The sequence below is a fragment of the Amblyomma americanum genome, chromosome 7 (genome assembly GCF_052857255.1).
Source record: "Amblyomma americanum isolate KBUSLIRL-KWMA chromosome 7, ASM5285725v1, whole genome shotgun sequence".
NCBI lineage: Eukaryota > Metazoa > Arthropoda > Arachnida > Ixodida > Ixodidae > Amblyomma > Amblyomma americanum.
Window position 1 is genome coordinate 28,853,150 of NC_135503.1, and position 27,620 is coordinate 28,880,769.

The window sequence follows — 27,620 nt, forward strand, 5'->3', positions numbered from 1 at the left end:
ATTGTCGCTAGAGTCATACTTTTCCTTTTTTCATTTTACGTTATTAGGAGCGCGGTGCAATATGTTTCCCTGTTTTTTTTTTATTTGAGCTAAAATGCTGGGAACACAGATGAATCACATTCGCTTTTTTTATCAGTATTTCCTCTCGGTTTTCCGTCGTATGATAGTAGCACTGCCATTTACAAAACTAGCCATCGTACCTGCTTCGCAAACTACACTCTAAACAGAAAGGAGTGAAAAACGAATAATCTGTCCTTATCGGCCGTGAGAAAAACTGGATGTCACGCCAATATCTGGAGTCTCTGTTTATCCAGACAACAGATCAGACGCTCAACCGTAACATCGGCAATCTACCGCCCTCGTACGCTAGATGCCTGCGACGATTAGCACAACGTACTTAAGCTTTGTGTGCGAAATTTTTCCATCAGTGAACAAGACTTCCGTGTGGAAGTCGAAACGTCCTTCCATCTTGACAACACCTTTTGGTCGGCGCTTCATTATTTTCGCCAATGTATTCACCCGACCAGACGAGATTTCGTCGAACCTTAGATTTCACCTATAGCGTACTCCCTTTTAAAGCAAAAGCAATACTTTACTATTAATCCTGAAAAAGCCGATGAGTATCTGAACCTTTGACCCGTGACCTTTGAGATGAAATGACTTGGATACGGTATGGCTAGGGGAAGGTCAGATGGTACGAAAGTTTAAAAAAAAATTGTATTGGGGGATAATGTAAGGCAATGTCCATGGAAGAGTCAGTCGATTTCGAAGGGCGAGTTAGGGCAATGTTTAGGCGTCAAGCTAATTCAAAACTACGTGCTTTCACACGTCATACTCTGTTTAACGACGTTCAAATCCAGTCATTTTTTTACTCTTATCTAGGCGTATTCCTACTCAGAGTGTAGTTAGATTCCTAGCTTTTAAGTAAAGCATGCTCGACCTTTCAATGGCAGCACGCAGTCAGCATTTATATTGTGATTGTGTTTATTGTTGCAGTGCTGTGCAACTGTTCCTGTCACTGCTTGGTTCGGGATGCGGCGGGGAAGTGCGGAAGGCTTACTGCGTACTGGTCTAAGGCTCGGAAATGTGCCGGCCTCAGTTGCACGTGCTACTGTGGCGGCTTGATCTCTGCTCTGTGCATTTTCTTTTCCTCCTTTTATCGCAGAACGAATGCTCCGTTCCCACCGTACACCTCTCCTAAGATGTGAACCTCCTCCGCTTTCTTTATTATGTCCGCTAAATGCTTCCTTTATTTAAAGCATGCGGAAAGAATGTTCCAAGGAGTCAGTGTCACTGCGTTCACGTCATTGCGATTACGTCACTCCGATTGTGCCACGGAGGTGACGTCTCCGATGATGTACAGCTCGAGCGCGTCGCTTGTGGTGTCATTAGCGCCGCTGATCGTTGGATTTGCGGCTGCTGATGATAGCGGGTGCCCTGCAGTCACTCTAGCATAGTCTTGAACCGAGTTGCGTGGCGCTGACGTCGGTCCGAGCCATGCGCTAGAGTATTCGCGTTAAGTTTTCGGGGGCAGCGGTGCGTCAACTGCCGACAAGCACTCTGATTCGTTGCGCCATGCCTGCTTAGTGCACTCCCTTTTGCAAAAGAGTGTGCGCCAGATGAAAGCTTACTCCCTTTTTACTCCTTTACAGGCGCATTCGTGCTTCAAGTGTGTCTATCGTTTCGCAGCAGCAAGACTTCGAAGTACATGGCGCAATCTTCGTTGCAAACGCTTTTTCTATGGCGTATGCGCTAATGACCGAAAAAGCATGCTCGTCAATTGCGATGTCATCTAAGTGGGGCAGGAAAGAACACTTTACAGAATGTATAGCCTTTAGTACACGGCCCAAGGAGTTTACTTCTGGGACGCACAATAGCTCCTTTTGGATCGTAAGCATTACAGGCCTCTCAAAGGACAGAGCAACTCCCGTTTTTTTTTCTTCCTTTCCAGTGCTTGGGACGTCGAGGTGAAGAGAGCATACACTGCATCACTTAAAAGGAAACCCCTTGGGCTCCGTCTATCTTTGACATAGGATGTACCGGCCGAGGTCATGTGATCTCCGTGGGCTTTAATGAGGGGGCTCTTATGAGGTTTAAGGGGCAAAGAGCGGGGGGGGGGGGGAGGAGAGAATACGAGCGAAAAATTCTTTTCATAAAGACGCATTCGTGAAGGAGGTTTCCTAGCCCATTCCCAGCGGGAAACTTATGGCTTTTTTTTGTTTGTTTTAATAGCCAAACATCTGCTCTTAGTACGCTTAAAGCACCTAACGGCTTAAAGGCGTTGTTTCAACGGGGACGACTTTAAAAGCCCTTCCTACGCTTCCGCCGCAGACAAACTTACCGCAAGGAAAGAGATAGCACTGATAAGACGTTCCACACTTTGAGGGGAAGACAAATGACAGCATCGTTTCGCTAACTTTTTAAATAATTCTGGCGCATTCGCTTTACTAAAAAAAAACGACAAAAAGAAGTAGTGAACTTAAAGTCGGACTTCCCAAAGATCAGTGAGTGTAGTTCTACGAAGCGATACATTTGATTAAATTCCACTTCTTGTGCTTGCGGCTGGATTTCCTTTTTGTTATTTCCAGACACCGACGACGCATTCCTTGCAGCGTTCCCTTTTCAAGGGTGTCTTTGCATGCCGTACTCAGGAAGCTGCGTAATATTCGGGTGGTGCCCACCACTGTCGCCACCGCCGCGCGTTTGATAAATGCGGATACCGAGGGTAAGGCATTTGCGAGAAGGCAACCTTATATATATATATATATATATATATATATATATATATATATATATATATATATATATATATATATATATATATATATAGACCACAAAGCCGCTCGCTGTTTAGCACGCCCGATCTCCCACTTTTTCCTCCCTTTTATCTTTCGTCGGCGACACGGAAGTCCTCCGCGCCAAACTGAAGCTTTCTCCCCGCGGATTCGAAAGGCGAACCGATGAATAAGTGAAAGCATCTTTTCCCTCTTCCTTCTCTCTCTTATTGTTTACTTCTTTCTTTCTTGTTCTTTTCCTCGCTCCCTTACTTTAGTTTGCGTTGTTTTTCCAACCGTCGTATATGGTGCACGGCCGCTTTGCTTCGCTCGGCCGTTCTCGACGTATGTGTAATTCGTATTCGCGCGTTCGCGCAAGCGCGAGCGCATGCTAATCTAGACGCGCGCGCCGCCGCCGAGTGGCGAAGCGTGCTGCATCAATTTATGCATCGGCTTTTGTCGCCTCGCGTGCGTGCGGGCGGTCGGTCGGCGGGGGTGTTCGGGAGTGCTTTTAAAGCTCACTTCGGAACGGATTGAAAGCCGCTTTCTTCTCATCCTCGCGTTTCCCCCACTTTCATTTTTTATATGTTTTTCTTTTCTTTCTCTCGTCTCTCTCTCTCTCTTGTTTTCTTTCGTTTCTTTTTTCCTTCGCTCCTTCCCCGCTCTCTTCGAAGCTTGATCAAACGTTTCCGTCACTCTTCCATCGTGCTTCGCTCTTTCATCGGGTTGCTGCCGCGTTGACTTACCACGCGGCCGCCTTTATCGTGAGAGTGACGGCGGATCGAATCATAAAGGGGAGAAAAAGGAGTTCGCGTGTCTAGCGCGGAAAGTAATAGATGATAAAGGGCTTAGGGCAGGGCCCGCGTCACCCGTTGAGTCGCCGTGAATTGAGTGTGATGGGGTTTTGAACCGCCCGCCGCATGCTGAGTGAGCCGCCGGCGATCGAGATTTTTTTTTTTTTTCTACGCCGGGGTGAATACAGTATCCATCGACTACTTCCGATTTCTCTTTCGTGGGGCATCTTCTGGGCTGAGTCGGTCTCTCTGACGCCTCGCCTTTGTCTGACGGTTCGTTTCCATGCCGAGTTGAACTGGCGTCCAGCTTTGCTAAGCTACTGTCCGATACATTCCCGAGTACAAAGAATCTTGAATTTGAGGCGTTCACTTCATCGATGCAGCGCGTGGCTTTTTTGTTTGTTTTTTGTTTTGTTTTTCTTGAAAATAGAAATAGAATGGGAATTTGTTTGGCTTTCGCTCGAATCCCGCTTCCGCGCCGGGAATTATTCGGAAGAGAGAATTCGAAACGAATGGATGGGGCACCAAGATCCTGGCGTTCACATATTTAAGAGCTTGACTGCTTGCCGAGCGGCAGGCATCCGTCGAGTTTTGCAGCGGTCTATGGGCAGCGCTTTTACGACGGGGGTTTGGAGGAGTGCGTATGCTAAATATTTACCCACAATCCGTCGTTGAGGCGGTGGAAAAAAGAATAAAACTGGTGGAGAAAGCGCTCAAGGTGGGTTGGAGATCTCTCTCTCTCTCTCTTTCCTCTGACTACGAGGAAACGCGGATTTTTAAAAAGCCAGGTATGATGGGTGGGCGGGCGTATGCGTCATGATATGAACTACACTAGCACACTCGCACGCATCTACCGGGGCTTTGAGCTCCTTAACATTTTTATTCGAGACTCGTCTGTGTCCACACCGACGAGATCCTACGCCGAAGAAAGTTTGCGCGCCAATTCGTCGTGAACATTTTTTGATTTTTTTTTTCTTTCATAAAACTGAAAGCGGTTAAACTTATGTGTGTGCCTATGCGTGTGCTCGCGGGAACTGGTTTGTTTCTCATATATGCACTGCCGCGTGTATTTTTTCCCCACATTTTTCCCCACTCTTGGTTTTGGGGGAAGATCTCTTCCCGAGGGCGCCTTCTCGCTTTGAAGATTCAGGCTTTGAAAAATGAATGAACGCGTCTCTACATTTTCCGAGCCGCAGACTCTGCGTGTGGCGAGGACTGGCTCGCTTGCCCAAAACAAAACAGAAAAATAAAATAGAAATCTCATCTGTGCGTCAAGGATTTGGCCTTTTTTCCCTCTCTCTCTCTCCCCCCTCCCCCCCCCCCTCTCTCTCTGTCTCTTCCAGACTCTCTCGGTAAAATGGAAATATTTTGCAGCGACTTTCGCATTCGAGTCAGCCAAGAAATGTGTGCACCTTCCTGTAGTTAGTTTGCTTTTATAGCGTCTAAATCTGCCCTGAAAAAAAAAAACAGTCGCGCAAGTTATTCCACCTGAAATACGCGCCATTCGTTTTTGCGCGCATCCTGCCAGCCACTCATTCTCCGGACGTTAAAAATGATGTTTACCGTTTTCCGCAATAGAAGCGGGCGTGCGTGTCGCTTGTGTTTTTGCTTACTTTTTTTTTAATATGCTCGCTTATTTTTGGTGCTACTGTTTCCTTCTTGTTTTATTTGTGTTGTTATCCCTTGTCCGTACACAGTAAAGTCTGTCGCGAGCAGTGATTTTTCTTCGCGGATCTGCGAGCGCTTCTTAACTTCGGCTCATCTGCTCTTTCTCCGGGCTCGGGACGTGAATTTCTCATCGCCTAAACTGTAACCGACAGCCGAAGAATAGGGCTGCGGCTTAGTTTCGTCTCACTGTTCAGGACTGTGTCATGGGTTATTCCAGTCCAGAGGAGTCTGCGCGGTCTAATTACGGAATGAAGGCAACGGTGATGGACGTTGTCACACACTGTTCTTCCGTACTCTGCCCATACTATCTATACACACTTATGCTGTTTTTATTTTCTTAACAAAAAACAAATTACATGTTGACCGAGTACCAACGGATGCTACTTTATTGACTGACGACAGGCCTTGAGTTCTGTCAACATCTGATCGCAATCATGGACTAAATCAATGAGAGAACCAAACATTGAGCGCTTCTTGTCAAGTAAAAACAAAAAGGAATGTCAATACTGTGTAACGAGTGAATCCTCCAAATGTCGACTGTTTCAGAATCTTTCCTTCAGAAAACGGATTCAAATTCTTTCAGAAAACGGATTACAAATGCTCGTACTCATGCAAATAATCAATTAGCGATAATCGCAACTTTTCCATCACCTGTGCCGCAGCGGCGGCGGCTCAGTGATTATGGCGCTCGGCTTCTGGCCCGAAAGACACGGGTTCGACCCCGCCCGTGGCGGTCGAATTTCGATGGCGGCGAAATTCTAGAGGCCCGTGTACTGTGCGATGTCAGTGCACGTTAACGAACCCCAGGTGGTACGAAATTTCCGGAGCCCTTCACTACGGCGACCCTCATAGCCTTAGTCGCTTTGGGACGCTAAGCCCCCATAAACCATCTTCCATCACCTCCGATACAGAAGTACGATCGCTAAAAATTTAGGTTAGCTTGCAGTTAGGATTGACTTTTACAACGAGATATCTTACTTGCTCAACTTTGATCTTGCTTCAACAAATGTTTTAAGAAAATCCGATGCTGTTATGATGTGAAAAATTATTGCACATCTTCGGCGATCCACATTTTTACAGCCTGTATAGTACGGGATCAGCCGGTATTACAGGTTAAAAGCTGAGCGCACTTCCAAATGCGGCCAGTCAATTCTTTCTTCGGAGCATTCGGTGGTGCGGATTAATAAATATTTCTTCATTCCGTTTTCTAATGAACCGTTCGCAAATCTGTCGCTTCTGTAGTTCGCATGTTATTTTTCCTCGCGCATATTTTTCGAGCTGTGTTTAGTCTCGGAATCCGTCGCAGCTTTCACGTTCGCATTTTATAGATGCTCCTTCATTATCACGCAACCCTTGATAATTTAGCTGCGCGGGTTTCCTCTTTGTGCATCTAAGCACTCGCTTTTTTTTCTCTTTTTTGGAAAAGTACGAGAATGTTCTTAATAAAACCCAATTCCTCCGGCACAAGAGAGGATAAACAGGTTCGATCAATTAGCCAGCCGTCCGTACGCATTAACTCCTTCTTCACGGGCCTTACGTCATTCCCGCAAGTGTTGAGTTCGCTTAATGGTGCGCATTTACTTCGCTGAGGAGTTCTTTCCAGACGGGGCATAGCGTACGCTCTGTGCGAGCTTCGGATCTTGGAAATAAATCCCGAAACTTTCCTTCTAAGGTAGTGGCACTTAATTTATATGACGTTTGAGGAGTGTTTGCCTTGTGAAAAGTAAATGAAGCTTTTTGTACTTTCTATGTTTACACTTTGCAAGCTCAACCACAGTTAAGTCCTTTCGCAAAAGACCAGCTGCTGCACAGGCCAATCCAAAATAAAAGAGAACGAATAGTTTGCGCAAAAGAAAAATTATCTGTTAATTATCTAGTAAAGTTGAAAATGACTGGGATACTATAAGCGAAAAAGTAAAGTAGGGAGGCAACAGAATAAAATATGTGCTTGTAACGCTTGCAGTAATCCTGAACTGATCGCTCATGCTTTGTTCCCTTTTATATTGATGGGATCTGTATAAGCCAGACAAAACTCCTCACCCAACAGTGGTGTACTGTCAACGCAAAATATCTAACTGCAATATTCCTCATTTATTATTGATGATGGTGACAATGACGAGGACAAAGTCCAGCTCTTCGGGTAGCTGAAGCTCTAGAAAACAACCCTTTAGTGATAAGCCCATCTAGGATCTCTTCTGAGAGAAAAAAAAAACTGTAATGACCTCGTATTCTTATGACAGGTTTGAGCATCAGTAAACTCAGCATAGCTGATGAGGGCTAATTGCTAAAAAAGCTAGAAAAACGTCGAGTGCTGTACACGTTCGAAAGGAACCCGCGGTTGTTCTTTCAACTCGGGTCGCTCTCACTAGCACGTAGCTCTCACTCGGCCACATGGACGCTAAATAACGCCCAAATGTTGACCGCAGCCCGCCCTAGCCGCAGGCGATGACACACTCGCCTTAGAATGGACAAGTATGCCGCAGGGTGAAACAGTACGTGTGCACGACTAGACAGTCTAGGAAAGGGGGGGAGGGGGGCGGGTGCTCAACTACCTCGATATCCGCACGTGAAGCAGCAGCAGCAGCAGCTAGCCGGCAGGCAGGCTCCATCTTTCCGTTCACGCTCCCTGAGCTCCAAAGGCGAGAGCAGAGGCGGAGGTAATGAAGTCAGCTGCCCCGGTGGTGTTCCTTTCAGGCGGCCAGGACAGCCCTTGCTGCGCCGGTCCACGCTTTGTGCTCTTGTCGCCATGCTGAGAGAAAGGAGGGGAGGAGGTAGAAAATAGGGAGGAAGAGGGAGCAGCAGAGGGGAAGATGCTGGAACGTTGAGGGATGCGTAGGAGATGGTGGGACACTCGAGGCCGATTAAGCCCGTCGTCTGTCGCCGGCGTCCGGCGCGGTCATTAACGAAGCCTGCCTGCGTGCCTGCCTTTCCGGCTTCGCTCTTCTGTGTGCGCCCGCCCGGTCGCCAAGACTGACTTGGGACGGCGCGACGCAGGAGAGAGGCGCTCTGGCTGTGGTGGATGAAGGATGAGGAGGATCGAGGAGGGCAGACTTGGATCTGGTTTCGAGAGTGCGTGGTGAACGGGAGCGCTGGGAGAGAGGGTTAAGGAAGGATGAGCGCGATTAAGGGAAAAACAGTGAATGCGACTCGCTGCAGGGAAAGACGAAGTTCAAATAGAAGCGAAGTTTTTGCGCGGAAAAAGGAATCTGTTTTTGACCAAGAGCCTTGTTGCTTGTTTAACAATGCTGCGAATGGATGGAATGCTGAGATTCGGAGCGCACAATGGGCGCTAATTAACACCATTTTTTTGTTTTCTCGGCTCCTTTTACGTAATGCTGGCGCGCAAGATATATGTTCTTTGAATTTAGGGCGTAAGACCCGATCATGCACGTACTATACCACGCGTGGTGTACATCTGGACTTCCTTTGGTCTGTCCTCTTTTGTCTATCTTAACCCTCCCACACGGCGTGGTTGGACTGTGCTCTCACAGCGGTGTCCTGTGTTCCTTGTTCCTGTGTCTTCGTCTTTTGCGCTGGTTTCCTTCTTCAAACAGTGAGACAAATACCACACCTCTGCCTTCCTCATAACTGCTTATTGATAAGGAGACTTGACACATGCGGCAATATTCTGTCTATAAGTACTATGAGTATGGGCACAAAAGCTATTACTGTGTGCTCTGAACGAACTTGAGTTGACAGCGAAAATCACTTTTGGGAGGAAATAAACGACGCAGCAACTGTCTCGCTCCTCGGTGGACATCTGAACCGCGCCGTGGGAGAAGAAACAAAAGGGGAAAGGAAAGAGAAAGGCGCCGTAGTGGAGGGCTCCGGAATAATTCTGACCGCCTGACGTTGTTCTTACCCTGAACTGAAATACATGGCAGGTAGGCAGCGAAAACGCATTCGTCGCGGAGCGAAAGCAGTCAGACACAAAGAAACTTAAAAGGGAGCAAGGATATGCCACAATGTCCGCTTCCCTTCCATTTCGCTATCCGCGGTTTTGTCCGCGCCCAAATTCACTACGCATTCACGCCACATCCCACATCATCATAATTATCAACGTTACGGCTACTTCGACTTTAGGACAAGTACCTCTTCCACTCATCTTCAGTTAGTTACCAAGCTCCGGCCTTACTCTCCCCGCAAACTTCCTGATATCATCTCCCTACCTCACTATCTCCCGCCCCGTGCTATACGTGTACGATATTAAGGAATCCACTTCGCTCTCCTAACGGGTCCTACCAGCGCGCGTACTAGGTATTTATGTGCAATGCACGCACACGGTTCACATTATCTTATCTAGTTGCTGGACGAGCGCCCCCCCCCCCCCACCCCCCCCCCCCCTTGAGTGGTGAAGCCTGATTAGCAAGAGACGTTCATTCAGAAGCGATAACAGCGCTGCCTCCTCGCACTTCCTCCTGGGCCTTTGAAGAGTGCTGAGGTGACAGATGAGGCTTGGACTGGTACGCGCCTACAGCATCGATCTCTTCCACGCTCCGGATAGACAGATGCGCGAGACACACGACGAGGGGAGAAGGCGGGGTTGCTTGTTCTTTTTTTTTTCTTGTACGTCTCTTCATCTATTTTTTTTTTCATCCTTTACCTTCTCGCTCGCTCCGTGCGGTCCGAGAGCGCCAGAGCGCGTGAAGGGGGGAGGGGGGGGGCACGTGCGGGAAGGAAGCGACATAGGTGTAAAGTGATTAATGAGCCGATCCTTAACCACGCCCTAGCGTGACTGGTTAGCGCGCTCGTTATTTATGGCCGCGATGCAGAAATGAAAAGGCCGATGGGGAGGAGGAGGATACCGGTCGCAGAGTCGGCGCTGCCGCGTCATTTATTTCGCCTTCGGCGATCTGTTCTCTCGCTTAGCTCTGGCACGTAAGTGAAATTAATGGCCGCCACCTTTCCCCGGCTTCGCGCGCGACCAGCCTCTCCAGTGACGCGCCGCAGTTGGAGCTCAATTGTGCGCACATTGGGAGAATGCGGGAAGCGTCTTGCTTACTGTATTTCGCGCACCGCTGGACGAACACGCGTCGCAGAGAGTCGGGCTGAGTGAATAACCTTCGCGTCAGCCGCTATCATTTAGGGCTGCTGGGTTTGTGTTATTGCAATACCCCCTCAGACAGACTTTTCGAGGTCTTGCGTTAATCCCGAATCAATACGCGCACTATAATGAATGACTAATTTGACCGATCGAGTACAAGATTTATAGAGACGTCGCTCGGGTGTATGCAACCTCTGTGGTATTTCTTAAAGGCGTGTCACTGCAGAGCTCATCGAGGTCGACTGCCCCGCTAATTAAAAGCGGTAGCTGCTGTCAGTCGTCATTTAAATTTCTCTGAGCGTTTCCCACGACGAATGTTTAATGACGCAAAGCACAGTTTTTTTTTTCTCTCACGATCGGAGCTAGGCATAGGCTAAATAACAGCGTTTTTTGTCGCTTTTTTTTAGAGCTCTCCTGTGACGGCGCTATTGACTACGTATTTTTCGTACTAACGAAATATGTGAGACAATTACTGCGCCATTTCTTTCCTCAAAAACCTTTTTTTTCAATTTTTGTTAAAAGCTTTTCACTGCGCGGGAGTACTTTCGCCGTTCAGAACACTACATGTTCGTAATGCTGCCAGATAACTAAATCACAGCCTGAAAGTTCTCTGTATTGCCCTTATAATGGTGCTGTCTAGTATTACTTTCTAGTAGCGCCTTCTTAACAACGTAAAGGCCGCACTTCTACTTTTTAAATTTATTTTTTTTTCTCGTCTCATTCACTGCGCGCTTGGTGGAGTCTTCTCATTCATGTTTTGTTACAGATGCAGTACGCATAATATTTATGTTGACTACTATAATATGTTGACTACTATATGCAGGGAGATTGTACGGGCCCCGTAGAATATCTGTTACGGGTCCAATTGGACTTATTTTTGGAAATGTGGCGGAGAGTTTGAAGTTTGCTTCACTTCCGCCACCGGTTGGCCCGGTATTGCACTGCCTCCGGGATCGGCCTTGTCTTTAGCGCGTCTTTACTGTCCTGTCTTTCTATCCGATCTTTCAACTCTCCTACTATCTGCACGTGGTAGCGATTGTGGCTCGGCTTGAGCCAGTGAGCAGGCCTGTGCACTTTCCTTTTCTTTCTTCCTGGCAACAACGGACTAGACTAGACTACTATAATACTGGCACGTTACAGACAATCAAATCGTTCCTTCATATTTTAAAACTACTCAAAAACATACATGACTCCGATATGAAAGAAGCATCCCGCTAAATGTAGACATGTCCCCTGCAAAAATAATTTCGCTACAAGCCGCGACTTTGACTTAGGTTATATCCACCGCTAATAGCAACCCAACGAAAGCAGGCCTAAGTATTTTGTATTCAGGGTGAGAGTGCTGACTGGAATGACTGTATCATGCGGGCTGTCGTCGGGCTACATATGAAACCTCGTAGGCTTAAATAACACGCCGGTGAGTGCTCTCCGGAGCGTAGAATTCACGTCCTTTATACGGCGCAGAACGTGGTTGCCAGCCCACTAGTGATATTTTTTTTCAGGGCTGCGACAATCCGAAGGAATGCTAAGTGTAATCGTGAATTCGTTCCAGCGACTCGGTCATCCCACGCGCTGCTGACATCAAACGGAGCCGCATTCCCCGCTATGTTATGCCTCCTCTCGTTTCTATGACTTCTCGTTTTCGGCGAATCCCGCGCACGTCTGTACAAGGCATGAAGGTACCGGCATGCCCCGGGATCGCTTACAAGACGCGCACGTGAAATTGAACTCAGTGGAGCTCGGTAGCCTTCATCGAATTGCAAACATGGGGGAGGCTGAAAAGCGCAGGTTAGCGATAGTCAGGAATTTTGTTCGCAACATGCCGGAAGCTGAGTTCTGAAAGAGTGTGTGACAAAAATGCGGCGCACGACCCTCCAGCCGCATTGGATTGTCCGCGCAGGTGCTCCGGTGTTGCTCTGGAGCAGAGGTAGTACGTGAGTCATTGGGTGCAATAATGAGTTAATCATATGCGCGCGCATTTGTATCGGATAAAGCGTACAAAAAAAAGACATGCGCGTGCAGATAGACAACGCAACTGTGCTGAATGCAACTAATTTATTCCCGCGGGCTGCGCCACATATAATTGTACAAATATACCCATGCGCAGAGGCTAAGTAAAAAAAAAACTGAAGCAATGTGTCATGTCCTCCTTAGATAGCAGGGGTGTACCATGCATGTAAACAAATTCATTACAATCAAAACAAAGAAATTCGCCCACCAAAAGATTAAGAGACCATAATATACCAATAAAAGCCCGGAATAGCCGTTATCAGGTCATCATCTATATCCCAAGTGTTTCAGGGAAGAATTCAAAATTTTTCAGAAAATAGGTTTTTTGGTGTAAAATATGGCTTTTGCGGCATAGTATTACTAATGCTGGCGGACACCGGAAAGCTGATGAATTAAGTAGTAAGCTGGTTAACTAATTTCTGATAACTAACTTTTTCAGTATCGCAGATAGGCAATTGGTTGCAATTAAAGATTTGTAGCCGGTCTTTAGTAATAGCCATATCAGTTTTTAGAATTTCGAAAACGCGATTACCCTCGCCACTGTGGCTCGACAGTTTGGCTGCATCGTGCGAAAACACGTGCACTTTCTGAAGCAAGCAGGCAAAGCAGCTACTCTAGTGCACGTAACTAGTCAAAAAATTTCTCTTCTGTGATGAAGCTTTAGTTGTGCATGGTAATGTTTCTCTACCCTCGCCCGAAGCACAAGCGTCTTAGCTGACGATTTTAAGATAACTTTCGTCCTGTGTCTCCTTGATAGCGAGGAAACACTTTCATGGATGATTACTAACGAACTTAAGGCCGCCGCGGTGGCTGAGTGGTCATGGCGCTCTGCTGCCGGCCCGAAAGATGCGGGTTCGATCCCGGTCGAGGCGGTCTAATTTCGATGGAGGCGAAGTTCTAGAGGCCCGTGTGCTGTGCGATGTCAGTGCACGTAAAAGAACACCAGGTGGTCGAACTTTCCGGAGCCCTTCACTACGGCGTCCCTCATAGCCTGAGTCGCTTTGGGAGATTAAACCCCCATAAACCATAAACCAAATTATACTAACGAACATCAACAAATAACATCGTCTGGCGTTTCGTACAATTCCTAGTGTCCCAAATTCGTTTCGATGGCGAACGGAAAAACAAAAACCGGTTGCCAAGCTCAGCGTAGCAAAACTACGCATATCTTTGAGGTCTGGAAAGCGCGAACCAAATTGCACCGCTCAGGCATAGGCAAAAGCTCCAGTCTAGAACTGTGCTTATCTGTGCAAATGTTGAACAAAAGTTCTGCTGACGAATGAATAGAAAATTCTTGTGCTAGCAAACTATTATAATAACAAAAAAAATATCTGCGTTTACAGTCACGTTGAAAGGAAAACCAGTTACGAAAGTGGTCCAGGTTAAACAGAAAGCGTGTGATCACGCGACGGCCTTTATGGGCACTGCGCATGCCACTTTATGTTCCAGAAGCCCCGAGCTCCATTCGTAAATGGAAAGAAGGAGGAGGAGGAGGAGGAGGAGGAGGAGGAGGAGGAGGAGGAGGAGGAGGAGGAGGAGGAGGAGGAGGAGGAGGAGGAAAGGCAGGGAGGTTAACCAGAAGAAAAGCCGTTTTGCTACCCTGCACGGGGGGAAAGGGGTGAGGGGAGAAAAACATGAAGGAGAAAAGACAGTTACAGGAAATTAAAGTCACACCGTTCAGTAAAGTCACAGCCTATCGTGCAGGCCAGAAGTCGTCAAAAAGCGGAGCAGTGCCTTGGAGGCCTTCACCGCCGACGACCACCGCGGCCAGTGGCCGAGAATCTTCGTTTCCATCAGCGGGCGCAGGTCGAGATGCTCCAGTGCACTGCAGAGAGACTGCCTTTCGGCGCTGTAGGCAGGGCATTCACAAATAATGTGGGCTATAGTCTCGTCACACCCGCAGATGGCACATGCAGGGCTGTCAGCCATACCTATTAAGAAGGAGTAGTGCTTGGTGAAATCTACACCAAGCCACAGGCGACACAACAAAGTTGCTTCACGTCGTGGTAGGCCGGAGAGTTATGCCGCTGCTTGTAGGCTTCAAAGGGCGCCGCTTTGTTTGGTTTTGCTTTTTAAACCGGGTACGTGCGCTTACGATAGCCTGCTTTGCTGTGAGCAAGCGCAGAGATTTCGTAATGCGCGAAAGTGCGCATAGGTTGTCAGCGGCGAGTTCTTTTGTATATATATATATATATGGTAAAGAGCTGCACCATCTGCGAAATGTAAGCTTAGATGGAAGTTACGAAACGCTCGGTAACACTGTCGACAGCTGCACCTGAACTGTAAGTGGTTAGAGTGCAGAGTTCTAGACACATTGTAATGCGCAAGCTTGGCTCATAAAATGTTGTAAAACGACACATCAGGGGAGGTACGTATATTCTTGGAGTGGCCAGCGGGCGTTTACAATGTAACTAGCTAGGTGCGGCAGCCATATAGTTTGGGCGGTATGTTTTCTCGCAGTCGCGACGGTAGTTTTGCGATGCTCAATTTTCATCCGCTGCTAGATGAAAACGTATCGTTACGTTTAGTGCGAGGTTACTGCGGTTATCGTTAGTCGATGTTATAGCTTCGTGTCGTCTGGGGTTTCATTCCACCGAGAGGCTAAAGTTATAAGCTGCACGTTGCACCGCGCCGCTCACGTCACCTCAACTTGCCTCACATCATCGGAACTGCAACGCATAGTTCGAAGCAGTAAACTTCTTGCGTTGTTTGTTCGTTAAGCAATGTTCCTTTCGTGTTTCGCGTTCATGTAAACGCATCTTTCTTGCTACAGCTTGAGGAACTGCCGCTCCAAGGCGTCAATTTTTTTTAAAGCAAACCAGTAGAAAAGGTTGTACTCGAGACATTTCCTGCTTCGCAGCACGTGATCCGGAGCACTTTCTCGGGGCAAAGTAAGCCAGGGAGCACTCCGGTAGCTGATGCATATAAGTGACGCACCTGCATTCATAGCTTCTCTTTAGTTCTCTGCCCAAGACAAACGGTTGCGTCCAAAGTTCGCGCTATAGCTAGCCAGGAGGCGCTTCCTCTACACAACTCGTGTACCGCGATTGCGTATAGTACGTGGAACCAACGAGAGCTCACTCTCTGCTCCTGGCACTTCCACTATATCGACGCATACATCTCTCGCGGGAAACCGTCTATAACTCGTGGCAGCGCCTGGTAACACAAGGGAGCGAGTTCATACCGAACAACGTCTACTACGCAACAGCGTCTGCTACGGCGAATGCGCTTACAAAACGGAGCAGACGAGCGGTTTCATCCTGCGCTTTACCGGCTGCCTCATCTACGTACTCACGCCATCGCGATAGCGAAGGGTATGCAGGGGAAGGAAATGGCTGGTGGCTGGCTGGAAGGTAAAAACAACAAAAAAGAAGGTCTTACCCGCCGCGGCCGCTGCCAAATTGCACTCTCCTATTGAATGTCCGGCGGCGCGTATTTGCTCGTTCTTGCTTGTATGCGCAAAGTTCTCCTTCCCTTCCGACTTTGAGAGAGTCTGCGCGGCCAGCTTCGTCTGTCGGGTTTTCGCGGGCCTTTTTTCCCCCTCACGTCTGCTTTCCTGTGTGTACCTGTTCGCTCAAGAAGCACTGTGGTCTCGTACCGTCTCCCGTTTTAAGCTATCTTCTTTTCCATTCCTGCGCTACATTTAATCTTGCCGGAGCGCTCTCGCGATTTATGCTTTACGCTTTTCATCGACTTACTCTGTAGTTTCTTCTCGTTCAGCTGCAAACAAAAAGAGAGAAAGCTAACGCTACTAGTAATATACGGTGTTGCCAGGAAAAGCAAAATAGGCGTTCGCCTCCACGTGTTGCATTTCACAAAGAGGAACCTTTGTTTTTGTGTTTTGTTTTTGTTTGCAATGAAAAACTGCCGGTCTCTTTTCTTCATCGTCCCTTCGCGTACTGCTCCATGCGTTCCTGCGTTCCCCGAAGAAAAACTAATAAAGCTTTCGGAAGAGAAGCTCCTCTGGTACCGAGTGCCGTTCGCGTTTTGCGGTATCGCATCAGCGGTAAACATGCTGTCTTCCTTTTTGTGCGGGTCTGTGTTTGTGCGCGGATGGCGTTGCGAGCAGCGAAAGGTCTACAAACGCCGTCACGCGTGCTTGCTTTCGTCACCGTGTCGCCGGATGCTGCGGTCGGCGTCTCTTGAAAGCCCCGGAGAAATTTGAGAACACGCGTACACCCTCACAGCTTTGTATGGCCGCACAAAAGGGGCTGAAAACAGACTGCGAACTCCATAGTTGAGTGCTAGTAAAAACCCGCCGTCACGCCTGTCAGTGGGACGCGTGTACTATACCTGCTGCTGCTTTGCCGTTCAGATTAGGTTACAAGTTATGCGTGTAAAACGCCTCCATTCAAAGAAATATCCAAGAATCGCAGAGCGTGGTCCTTGTGTAAATTCCTAGGTGCTTCGTCTATAGGCCCAATGCTGAGCTCTCTTGCTGCATTTGAACTCTTTTGTGCCACACCTCTACAATACCATCGTTTATTGTGCCCATTTTACACTTTCTCAGTGCAAACAGACAGTCCAAGCTACAGACCGCGACAGTCACCGTCAACAGTCACCGACAGTCGACGCAGTGGTTATGGAGCTCGGCTACTCACCGGAAAGACACGGGTTCAATCTCGGCCGCGCCTGTCCCATTTTGATGGATGCGCGATGTCAGTCCGGGACGTTAAAAAACCCCAGGTGGTCGATATTATTCGTAACCCTTCACTTACTACGTCCCTCGTAGCCTAAGTCGCCTTGGGGCGTTAAACGCCGTTAAACCAGGCCAAAGTCAGGGGTGTCAGATCATAAAAATGAGTTCTCTTCAACAGCTGCACTGCACGACAATCTTTACCCAAACAGCGCTTAAACTGTGAATCCCACTAGAATCGCGCCGGTGTGCCGATAATATGCGCCACGTTCTCATCTCAGGGTATCTAATTTGTATCGGTGCCCATATGCACAAGGTACATGTATATTTTTTTTGACAGGAGGGTTGTGCACCGTCATCTTATTGTCGTTTACGTCACCGGCTTTCTTTTAATGGCAGAGCATTAGGACGTCCATGAAGGCGAAAACTATCCGGCGTTGGTGGTGTCTGTGTGAAGCTCCCACCTGTCAACCGCGGCAGGTGGTAGGTGAAGAGCGGGAACTCTCTCTGAAGGCCGCCTCCACCTTCCACCTGCTTTAAAACCGGCTATAATGGCACGCCTGCTATAATGAAACAACGGCGATAGCAACCTGGTAAGGACACCTCGGTGTCAAGTGATAGTGATTAGGTTGTAGCGATGATAGTGGCTTAGTGAAGTTACAAGGGGCGGTAGCGGTCGTAGTGGCACAGTTCGTGCTCCAGGCTGCAGAACGATAGCATAACGGAAGAGAAGGTAGAGAATAATGCTTTCTCAATCTCCTCCGCAGCAGTCCATTTGATCGCTCCTCAGTTTTTGTTTTTTTTTGCCAATAAACTTGAAGTGATGCCTGAAAGGCAAAGAAATATAAGGAAACCTGCTCACTTTCCTGCCATATCAATGAAAAGGGGGGTCGAGACCTGCGATTGCGAATGACAAAAAACTGAAGAGAGTTATCTTTCTCGATATTTTCCGCAAATGTAGTAAAATCCGCAGTGTCTGTCATATTTCTGCTGCCCGTGCTATACTTGTTGCATTCGTAGAGTGCTTTCGGACCACCCTTATTATCTTCGCTTCGATTCTAGAGCAAAGTGACTTCGAACCAAGTAGTCTTGGTAAACGAACTGATTTCGACTGGCTGGCATCTTATACGGATGCTGGCAGAGTGGTGATGGGTCGAAGAGGAGGCGTAGTTCTGTATTCTGTTCAACCTCGTCTAATCCGCAGTGTTGGTGGTGGCTACCTTCGTATATTTTTTCATGACTTGCGCTACTGGGCCAGTACAGTTTTTCTGTACTTCAACATCCGAGTGTAGAAGTTGAATATGTGTACATGTTTCACACATCCCTATGTTTCTCGCGCGCTTTCCTTGTGCACAAACACTAAAAATTGAGTCGCTTCTCCCCGCTTTTTTTTTTACTACTCGCTTTCGCAGCACTTAAGCGTTCGCTGTTTAAAACAATTTGCACCAACTTTGGAGAGGCGTACGCGTGATCCAGCTTCCAAAACTTTGTGTATGCGGAGATGTGGCTTCACGGCTCCGGCGTTCTGCTACTGCGCATGTTGTCGCAGGCTCAATATCTGGCCACGTAATAACCAATTGTGACCGGAACAACGCGTGGATTTCTATTTTCTAACTTGCACATCAACATATTGGAGCAAAGAAGCAATAAACACTCTGAAATCGCCGTGATTATGTTTAGAACAGTAAATTTTTCCTCAAAAGCAGGAGGTATGACGATCGTGTGATCGCCGAAACATTGAAAGGTGATTATTGAATGAAAACGATTTGATCAAACCAGAGAACTTTCCAGCCGTGGTTCACAAACTTTTACAGCGGGTGGAACGTAGCTTTCAATAGCATCTGGTTACACTGAACAAGTCGCCCATGACCAAACATACTGAATATAAATCGAAATAATGGGAGAAAAGGTATGAAAAGGGCTCTTCAGCCATTCCGTGTGGGCTCACATCGACACGTTATTGTTTTCTTTGTCGCAGGCGCTGCTGCGAAATGCGTCCATCAGCCTGTTCCAGTCCACGCGGAACCGTGCCTTCCTGGAGGAGGTCATCGTGCTCGTGCCTAAGGCGTGGGGCCCCAAGGAGACGTGGGCGCGGGCCCCGACGCCCGTCGTGGCACGTGCCGGCTGGCAGCTGCACCGAGACGCCGACATGAAGCTGGAACCGCAGGGCGGGCCTTTCGGCGACAACCCGTTCACCGTCCAGCACGCTGGCTGCGGGGCGGCCGGGAAGCGACTGGCCATCAGCGCCGGCTACCTGACACTGCTCGAAGAAGGCGGACCTGCCGCCGCCAAGTACGGACCGCCCGGTGAGTGGCAGTGGTGTGAGAGCTACATTGTACCACTCTTAAGCGTAGCAGAGCGCAACGCATCTGCTATGGTGTGTGAAGTACATAGAATAATTTGTAAGCTTCGCACAACGTAACACAGCTGCCGCAGGGTGAGAGCCACATTCCACACATTTTTTGTAAGCGTTACGCAACGCAACACGGTGGCCTCGGCGTGAAATTGCTTCTTAGCTACGAAAAGCTACACGGGTACAATACAAGGACGACACACTTAAACGCTGATCCCGACCAGCAGCGACACACACTGAGCGCTTTCGTGTGTCGTCCTTGTCTAGCCTTCGTGTCTGTGTCTGCGCAAAATGGATGTAACTTGATGTGCTTTGGAAGCGCGGCGCAGAGAGTCCTTCCTTCCACTTTAGTAGCCACGCTTAAAAATACGTGATGTCACTGTTCTGTTTTAGGGATATCTTCCTCACAACAAGTCCACATAAACGATTCAGATAATTGTAAAGGAGCCGCAACGAGCCTGTGCCCAAGGGTGAAGTGATAGGGTGCCCTTAGTACGCACTAAGTAAGCGTGACGCTGACCCCGTCATACGGGCATACTTAAGTGTGGTCTTTGATAACGAGTCCCTGCCAAGAAGAAAATCCCTCACTGTTCTTTTTAAGCATGATACAGGGTTCCTTGACACGCTTGCAGTGACCTCCGCTCTGGCGTACCTGGGAACACTTAGGGATTTCATTTACAGCTCACGGAATCGTTTTAACAAAGTGTGAAGCAAGCCATCGAAATCGAGTTGCCTGCCTAGAGTGTGTTAAATGACCCGGAGTGCCCTGTGACATCAAACTTATGCCATGCGTTACAATGTCGTCTCGCTCTCCGCACTGTTTACGTCGTGGAGGTTGGAGTGAGACTTAGTCGACGTGTCTGCTGTGCGCAGACCGGGTGTTCGTGCGCGAGTGGGCCCACTACCGATACGGCGTGTTCACCGAGACTGGCTACCCCGGAGACCCGCTGTACCCGGCCTACAGGGCTCGCACCGGCAGTACCGACCCGGCCGACGTGGCCCTCACCAGCTGCACCAACCAGCCGCTCGAACTGGATTGGAGGTCGGTGGATGCGCTTCATTATAGACCCCCCTCCCCCCTCTCTCTCTGTCTCTCTCTTTCAGTTTTACGGCATCAGTTGTTGTTAGCTCCTAGAAGCAACACAGCGTCATTAGCTCAGGCCCTTTTGGACATGTCCTAGACGCTCATAACCGCGTGTTCTTCAGCAACATATTTTTCGCTACCCACCTTTGGCGCCTGTTTATTTCTGCGCCATTCAACTCCTGGAAAATAGCGTGAAACGATTTAAGAAGCGTCTGCACTCCTCAGGCCTTTCGCAACTTTCTCCTTGGGACGACTCCAAAAATAAAGCACTGTGGCGCCTCCTGTGGTCACTTATCTAGAGCCAAAGCCAGTGCACAAAGGTATGACTCGTGTGTGCTTATAGGGCGTAACCGGCAGCTGCCCGTTAGGCATTTTGTCTTCTTCGCAAAAACTCGATGACGTGCTCCCTAAGCCCGTCACAACTTCAGCGGTCTCCGAGACAACGACGATGTCTCAGACGGCGGGATGACGACGTGGAGGGCGGGGGTTTGGCACGCCTTCTGTGGTCTCCCTCGGGTCTAGCTGCGCGAGGCGGCTGAGTCCCACCGAGTTCTCTGCCCCGCGAGGTTTCATTGTTCGGGAACCAGCCGCGGCGGCGGTCCACGCCCTTCGCATTTTCTTCGTCAACGCCTTCCCGTCACGCTATAACGTCCCGTGTACGCACCCTTTTCTCTTAAGCTCATTTTATTGTAAGTTTTTCTTCCTTTTTTTCTTCATCGTTCCGCGAACGCGGCACACGGGGAAGCCACCGGTTCGGACTCAAAAGACAGTCGCGTTTTTGTCTTGCATTTCTTTTTTTTATTATTATTCAAATTTGCGTTCTGCGAAGGAGATAGAGAGACGCCTGTTCACTTCTTGTTTTGACTTGAAAGGTTAAATTTTGTTTTGCTTTGTTATTACTGAATGTCCACCTTTCCTCCGATCATTCACCTGGCGAGCTCGCCGTATGCCCCCACTCCTTGTTCTCACACGACTCAGAATAGCATGCTAGGTGGCCAGCACTGGAGTGGTGGCTACCTTGCTCGTCAATGCTGCCTCGCGATCTTATTGAGAGACTCCAAAAGAGCGTCATTGAAATAGAAGTTTCCGACGTGGGCTGCGCGGAACTTTATGCCAAAACGGTTTTTTTTTTTCGTGAACCACATTCTACATTCAAAGCTTAGGCCAACAAACCATAACGTGTTGTTTTCAAGGAAACAAAGCGCTGTATGCGGGATTCTTGCCTCGTCCTTGTTTAGAGAGCCCGTCCTAATGTTTCGCTGATTAACGTCATCACTCGTTAACGTTGCGCTGTTTGAGGGCACGGTATATTATGCACATGAGAGCTTGTTTTTTTATATATATATATTCACCATGCTCTTATGACAGCACTCCGACAGCTTGAAACATCGCTTGAGTTGAGCTATACCTATACTTATGCCTTTCCACGTACTTTCCACATGGAATACTGTGCTCATGCGAGGGAAACAGCCAAAGAGTGGCGCAGCGTGCAGACATGACTGTTCAGCGTCTGAACGTGAAACAATCGTGTTTTTCGGCGTTTCCCTCGCGCCGCGAACGGCTCAATTTCAAAGGAAATTCTGTCGCGTTACGGTTCTCTTCCAGAGGTGCTTCGCGTCGCGATATTGCGTGTTACGTAACCCCGGTCAAACGCGTGGGAATCGTACAAGCGTCACCTTTCGTCGAGCGGCAACTTTTCTTTCGTTTTGTTTGTTAACGGGTAGCCTGCACCACCGGACAAGTTTCCCTGCTCGTCATTCGTTTAGGAAAAAATCCGCAGCTGTCCGTTCAAATCGAAAAATGACGTCCGCCTAGTAACAAAGAAAAATATCAGGTCCGTATCCGAACGCTCGTCACTTACTTTTTGATTTCTGAGGGCGTGCGCTTCAGGGTTAAAATATTCGTTAGCTCTTTCGACGAGAGAAGCGAACAATATACTGCGCAGCTAGTTGCTGTGGACAGATTTTAGAACTTGACGCCACGAGGATGTCATAGCGCCTGAGCTGAACGCCTCGTTATTTATTTATTTATTTATTTATTTGCTTATTTATTTATTTATTTATTTATTTATTTATTTATTTATTTATTTATTTTGACTATTTAGACGCTTTGTGGCATTGCCACGTTGACGCCCTGACTAATATAGAAGGGTCTCTTTCTCTTTAGTTTTTATCTTGCAGAATAGACTAAGCTCATGTTGTTCATAATTAATATATTTGCAGTTTCTGAGCATGAACTAGTAGTCCTCGTATATTAGAATCAAATCAATAGTTAAGCCGGCCATAATGACTCAGTGGTAACGGCACTCCTCTGCCATACAGAGGGTGATAGGCTCAGTACCCCAAGAAGGTGTCCAAATTCCGTCAGTGAAAAGAAAAAAAAATGCAAAGTCACCAAAGCTCTCATATGTTAATGTGGCGGCATTATACTTCACATCATGCGATTTCACGTCCTGCGTCTGTCGCAAAAAGTCGCGGATTGGTCGAGAGAGGTCACGTGACCTTGTGACGTCATCATAACCTGTGCACTGGGTTGTGAGCAACTTGCTCTCCGTGGCAGGTCGCAAATAAATTAATCAAATAAATTCATTGAAGTTGTCAGCTGGCCAACGTGGCACTAATAAACTCGACTGAGTGTTTTGCGTTAGTCACAAAATACTCCCATTGGTCGAGAGGGCGATGACGTCATCACAACCAGCCCCTGCGGCAGGTTGCGATGACATCTTGTCTACCTGTCCACCGGGTTGTGAGCAGCCTGCCCACATGGAAGGTGGAAATTATACTAATGCATATAAGTTCAATTCAATTGCCACCTGCCAACTGCGGCGCGAAAATTTAAAACTGCAAAACAAAGGGGGAGCGTGCCACCGGGAAAGGGGGAGACAAGCAGGTTGGAACAAGTTCTCGGAAGACGCACTGATTATGTGTGTGCAAATAAAGATACGACGATAATGACAGCATTGTGCATGGGATGAAAGAACTGACTCACACACATAAATATGCAGCAGCAATGTTGCTTCTAATGTTGTCGCATTCCACTTAAGCGCCCCCATAAATTTGATGCATGTCTTAGATTTCAAGAGGTTGACGAAATTAATAAGCACCCCTCGACCGCAGTGTTCTACACAGCTAGCAGTTCAGCTTCATTATTTAAGATAAGTTTATTGCAGCTGTATATTTAGTAGGTATTCGCTTCTCCACATTAACCTCTGTTGGTCGTTGCTCACAAGAAAAAAGGAAGAGAACGCCTGGTGGAAGAAGCTCAGTTTAATGCTGTACGAGGCTAAGAGGGGGGAACAAATGTTAAGAAGCCTTCCTGCTGGGATATAATCTTTATCGAAGAGTCCGTGCGGAAGGGTTGAGAAGCAAAACGCCTTGCTCCCCTTTCTTGCCGTCGGAGCACTTTGGTCCAACTACTACGTGACCGCGTTAAAAACAGAATGGTCAGCTTTGAATGTCCTCACAGTGAAGAGTCTATTCTGAACATTTAGTCGCCGAGCGAATTGTGCTCAAACGCATAAGGTCAAGTGGGAAAAGCAAGAGAGAAAAACCAATAGCACAGAACCACAGAAGCACGTAATCGTGCGAGCACCAAGAGGAAACAGCAAAAAAAAAAAAAATCTAGACGCAATCGCGTGTAGATACAGGATGCCACCATCTCCCTTGCGAAACAGAATCGGCCCAAAAAGGCCCAGAGGAAAAGAAGCAGCAGCATTGCTCAGGGAGCAAACGTCGTTCGAACAAGGAAAGAGACCCCGTCACCGTCGTGTCCGAGTTGGCGGCGACCTCCGCCTCTCTTCCTACACCCTTGTTCAGCTCGGCGGTGGTGGGCGCGCTGTTTGCTCTCTCAGGAATCGAATACGAGAGGAGCAACGACGACGCCCGCGCAAGCCTTCCTTTTTTTTTTCTTCTTCTTTTCCTTTCTTGTCCGTAGTCTTATACCGCTAAGAGCTCCGGTCCCACTGCTACTCCTGCTTTTCCTCTTACACTAAGGCACTGCGGCAAAGCATGCGCTAAGGAAGCGGGGGTGAAGTCTGCAATCGATGCTGCGGTAGTGCGGATGTTTTAAGCACTACAAGCCTTCGTTCGCTCGGAGAGGCAGTAAAAGACGACGAGAGCTTCGTCCCCGCCACCACCTCGTGTTCGCTGCTGCTATACCGCCCCTTTCCTGTCTACCTTTTTTCTTTTTTTTTATTCTCGGACGAGGCTTCTGTGAGTAGCGTGACAAAGGGCGGAGGTGGTTTTTCGTAAGAATGGGATGCTTCTCCCCAGGCCCGTTGTATTCCGCTTTCTTCTTGTTTCTTTCTGCTTGGCTGGGCGGTGCAGTTGCGTGCTACTAGGTTACCAAGAATATGAAAATAGGTTTGTTGTACTCGCACGGTATGGCTGTCCTGCCGCCGGCTTGTGAAAACTTTCATATAGATGGGAACGCAACTCTAGTCTGCGTCTTTTGCTTTAACGTGCTTGTATTGGTTGAATATGAAAGTAAACTAGCCATGGAATATGCATGTATGAGGGGTGTGCTATTCATATCGCTGTCACGCTTGATGTACCTGTGGCTGATATTGAAGCTCAGCATGTACGCTCTAGCCTTGTTTCGAGAATGTGCGTCAGATGTAAAGCGATAGTCAAATGACAAGTTGCAAAGGAACTGTGATAACAAGAAAACTTTTTCAGGCAGCGTTTATTTAATCTCGAATAAAAGTACGTTATTTACGCTGGTGTTGAAGCACGAGCTAAGGATAAGAGGGTGATTTCTCTTTTCAGTACTGGCAGCTAACACGCAATGCAGAAGTTTTTATGGGGCCTTTTTTCGGAGTTTTATTTTTTTGCTTGTTTCAGTAGCCAGGCGTGTGCATTGTCACATGCCACCTATGCGCGTTATTTCTGATTGAATATGTTGGTTCGCTTGATTCAACTAGCTGACAAGAAAAAAAGAAACAGTTCAAGGCTTCGCATTTTCACGAACGATTGATTCTGAAAAAGGCCACTTGGGGGCCATTTATGTGAGCCATAGCTTGAAAGTTTCGTTGTCGAAGTTTTCCACCCGTCTGCAATGTTGGGAAGCACGCGTTAAGGCTTGCTATCTTTTTTTCTTTTTCACTGGTTGTTTCCAAAGACAAATCACCTGTTCGCGAGAGGCACTTGAGCAAAGCGCTCGCGTTCGTTCTGAAAGAAAAGTTTTGTTCTAACGCGTGACCTTGAGCCTTTTTTTATGTTTCATCTTTTGTCCTGTATCTCTTTATCCCTGCATGATTTTTTTTTTCTACCAGAACAATTTAACCAAGTGGCCTTGATTTTTTCTGTCAATGGTGACGTTATCGTTGACTAAACCGTAGGTCTTCGTAATTTTGGAAGCAGTCTTGCAGCGGGCGTGTGTGAGACTATCTTTCGAGACTGAATATGATGAACAGAACTGCTAGGCTTAGCTGAGTACATATTATTTTGTCTTGTTTTTCTTTGAAGCCGCAGCTGATAATAAGCATATAAAATACGAACGCAAACCTTAGGCTCCCTTCTGGTATGGTCAATCTTCGAGTTTTCGTTTTGCTATTAACTTTAATTCATGGGATTCTCCCTAACCTTGTTTCACTGCGCTTGGCATATTTCCTAAATGACCTGTCTCCATATCAAGTCATCTCTAAGCCTGTCGCTAAACCAATTAAGGAAAGAGTTATCGCGTCTATTTTACCAGCACGCACGATTCTACGCGAATCAATTTTTGGGCGTAGAACTTTAAAGGCACCGTTATAAACAGGAACGCTCCCCTAGATTTTCAGCGCTTGTCGGTAGGTCGCAGACACGTTTCACACGCTCTAGTTACTCTTGGGACCTAACTGCCTGGCGAAGAAATAAGAGCGGTTACATGCGCGATATCTGAACCCACCGTCAATTACGTAACGCGAGCAATCCTGAAGCCTCGCACAGTCGCCTTCTGCGCTTGTTTACCGTCCGCCCGTTTCGTCCTGGCCTAGCCCCGTGTCTGACAAACACTTGACTGCGCGCGTGGAGGGATGGTCCTTGACACCACATGAACGGGGGAACAAACATGCCGTACGTGCTTTGAGAGAAGAAACAAAGAAATATAAAGGTAATACGCGGACAAACATCTCGTTCCTAATGCATGGCAAGGAAACAAGAAAGCAAAGAGAGCTTGCGAGACTGAGTTCATCAAAGCGCCTCGCTTCCGCACCATCGGGGCCTGATTGGCTGCATGAATAATTAATAGCCGCCAGCGCTGGCTCCCTGCTTTCTCTCGGCCTCTCCGCCTCGCTCCGAACGAAGCATCCTTTGTCCTCATCTCTCTCCCCCTCCATTTCACTGCGTCCGCTTTCCCAGCGCTATCGCACCTTGCGCCGTCCCTCAATGGTCCATCACATCCCCGTTTTTTCTTCGCCTCTGCTCCTTACTTCCTCTCGCCACCTTAGTCCAACCTTCCCTTCAAGAACTCGCTGTTTGCATGCTTGTTCGGAGCCCAAATGTTCTCCGGGGCTGCCGAGGTATTTACTTACATATGTCCTTCACCCCCTCCTTTCCTCCTGGCTTTCCATGCCCTATCCCCCTTTTCCTTCCTCCGGCTTTCCCTCTCACCCTCTCGGCGGACGACGGCATGCCTGTCTGACTGTCTGGCCATGTAATTGGCGCTGAATCGCCTCAGCAGAATCCCGCCCACCCTTTAGTTCGGCGGTGGATGATAAACGCTCCCTACGGAAGAATTTGTCTTGAGCCTCAGCCCCTCCCCCCCCCCCCTCCTTAGCCCTAGCCACTGCTTCCTCCTCCTCCTCCTCCAACCCATCCGCAGTCATGGCCCCCTGTGCTCTTCATGCCTTCTAGATATTATTTCGCCTCCACACGTTCTAAGTTTTTTTACTTTGCTTTCAGCCTTTCCGTTCTTACAGCGCCTTTCCTCCCTTCACGTGGGAGTTTCCTGGAAAGTCTTCCATACTTTTTCTTTTCCTCCCACTTCTTCTGAGCCTGGTCTCGCCCAAGTATTCCTCCGCGGACAGCCATTACGCGCTCTTTTTTTTTCCTAGCTCATCTCTTCGATGGTTCTTGGGGTGTATTTTTTTTAAGTTTTCTTCTCGAAGTTATTTTAGCGTGCACACGATACTTAGTCATCTGTACGAGCAAAACGAAAGGATAGCAAGGTAAAAAAAAAAGGAAAGGCAAAACACAGCCCTCACCGCTTCGTGATTTCCTCTCTTGGGCAACGTCTCCTTCTGCACGAACCTGGCCCTTTCTTTAAATAAGGAGTTCG

The 27,620-nt window shown here is 48.0% G+C and overlaps 1 protein-coding gene and 1 pseudogene across 3 annotated transcripts in view; both read left to right on the forward strand.

The window, feature by feature from the left end:
- Window positions 1–27,620, forward strand: part of LOC144098744 (calcium-activated chloride channel regulator 2-like) — a 573,215-nt gene that overhangs the window by 497,338 nt on the left and 48,257 nt on the right. For all 3 annotated transcript variants that reach the window (XM_077631596.1, XM_077631595.1, XM_077631597.1), the window contains 2 exons: window positions 18,905–19,232; window positions 20,153–20,321. In XM_077631596.1, coding sequence (XP_077487722.1) covers window positions 18,905–19,232; window positions 20,153–20,321 — 497 coding nt within the window. The remainder of the gene's footprint in view (window positions 1–18,904; window positions 19,233–20,152; window positions 20,322–27,620) is intronic.
- LOC144099670 (U2 spliceosomal RNA) lies at window positions 11,127–11,247 on the forward strand (annotated as a pseudogene).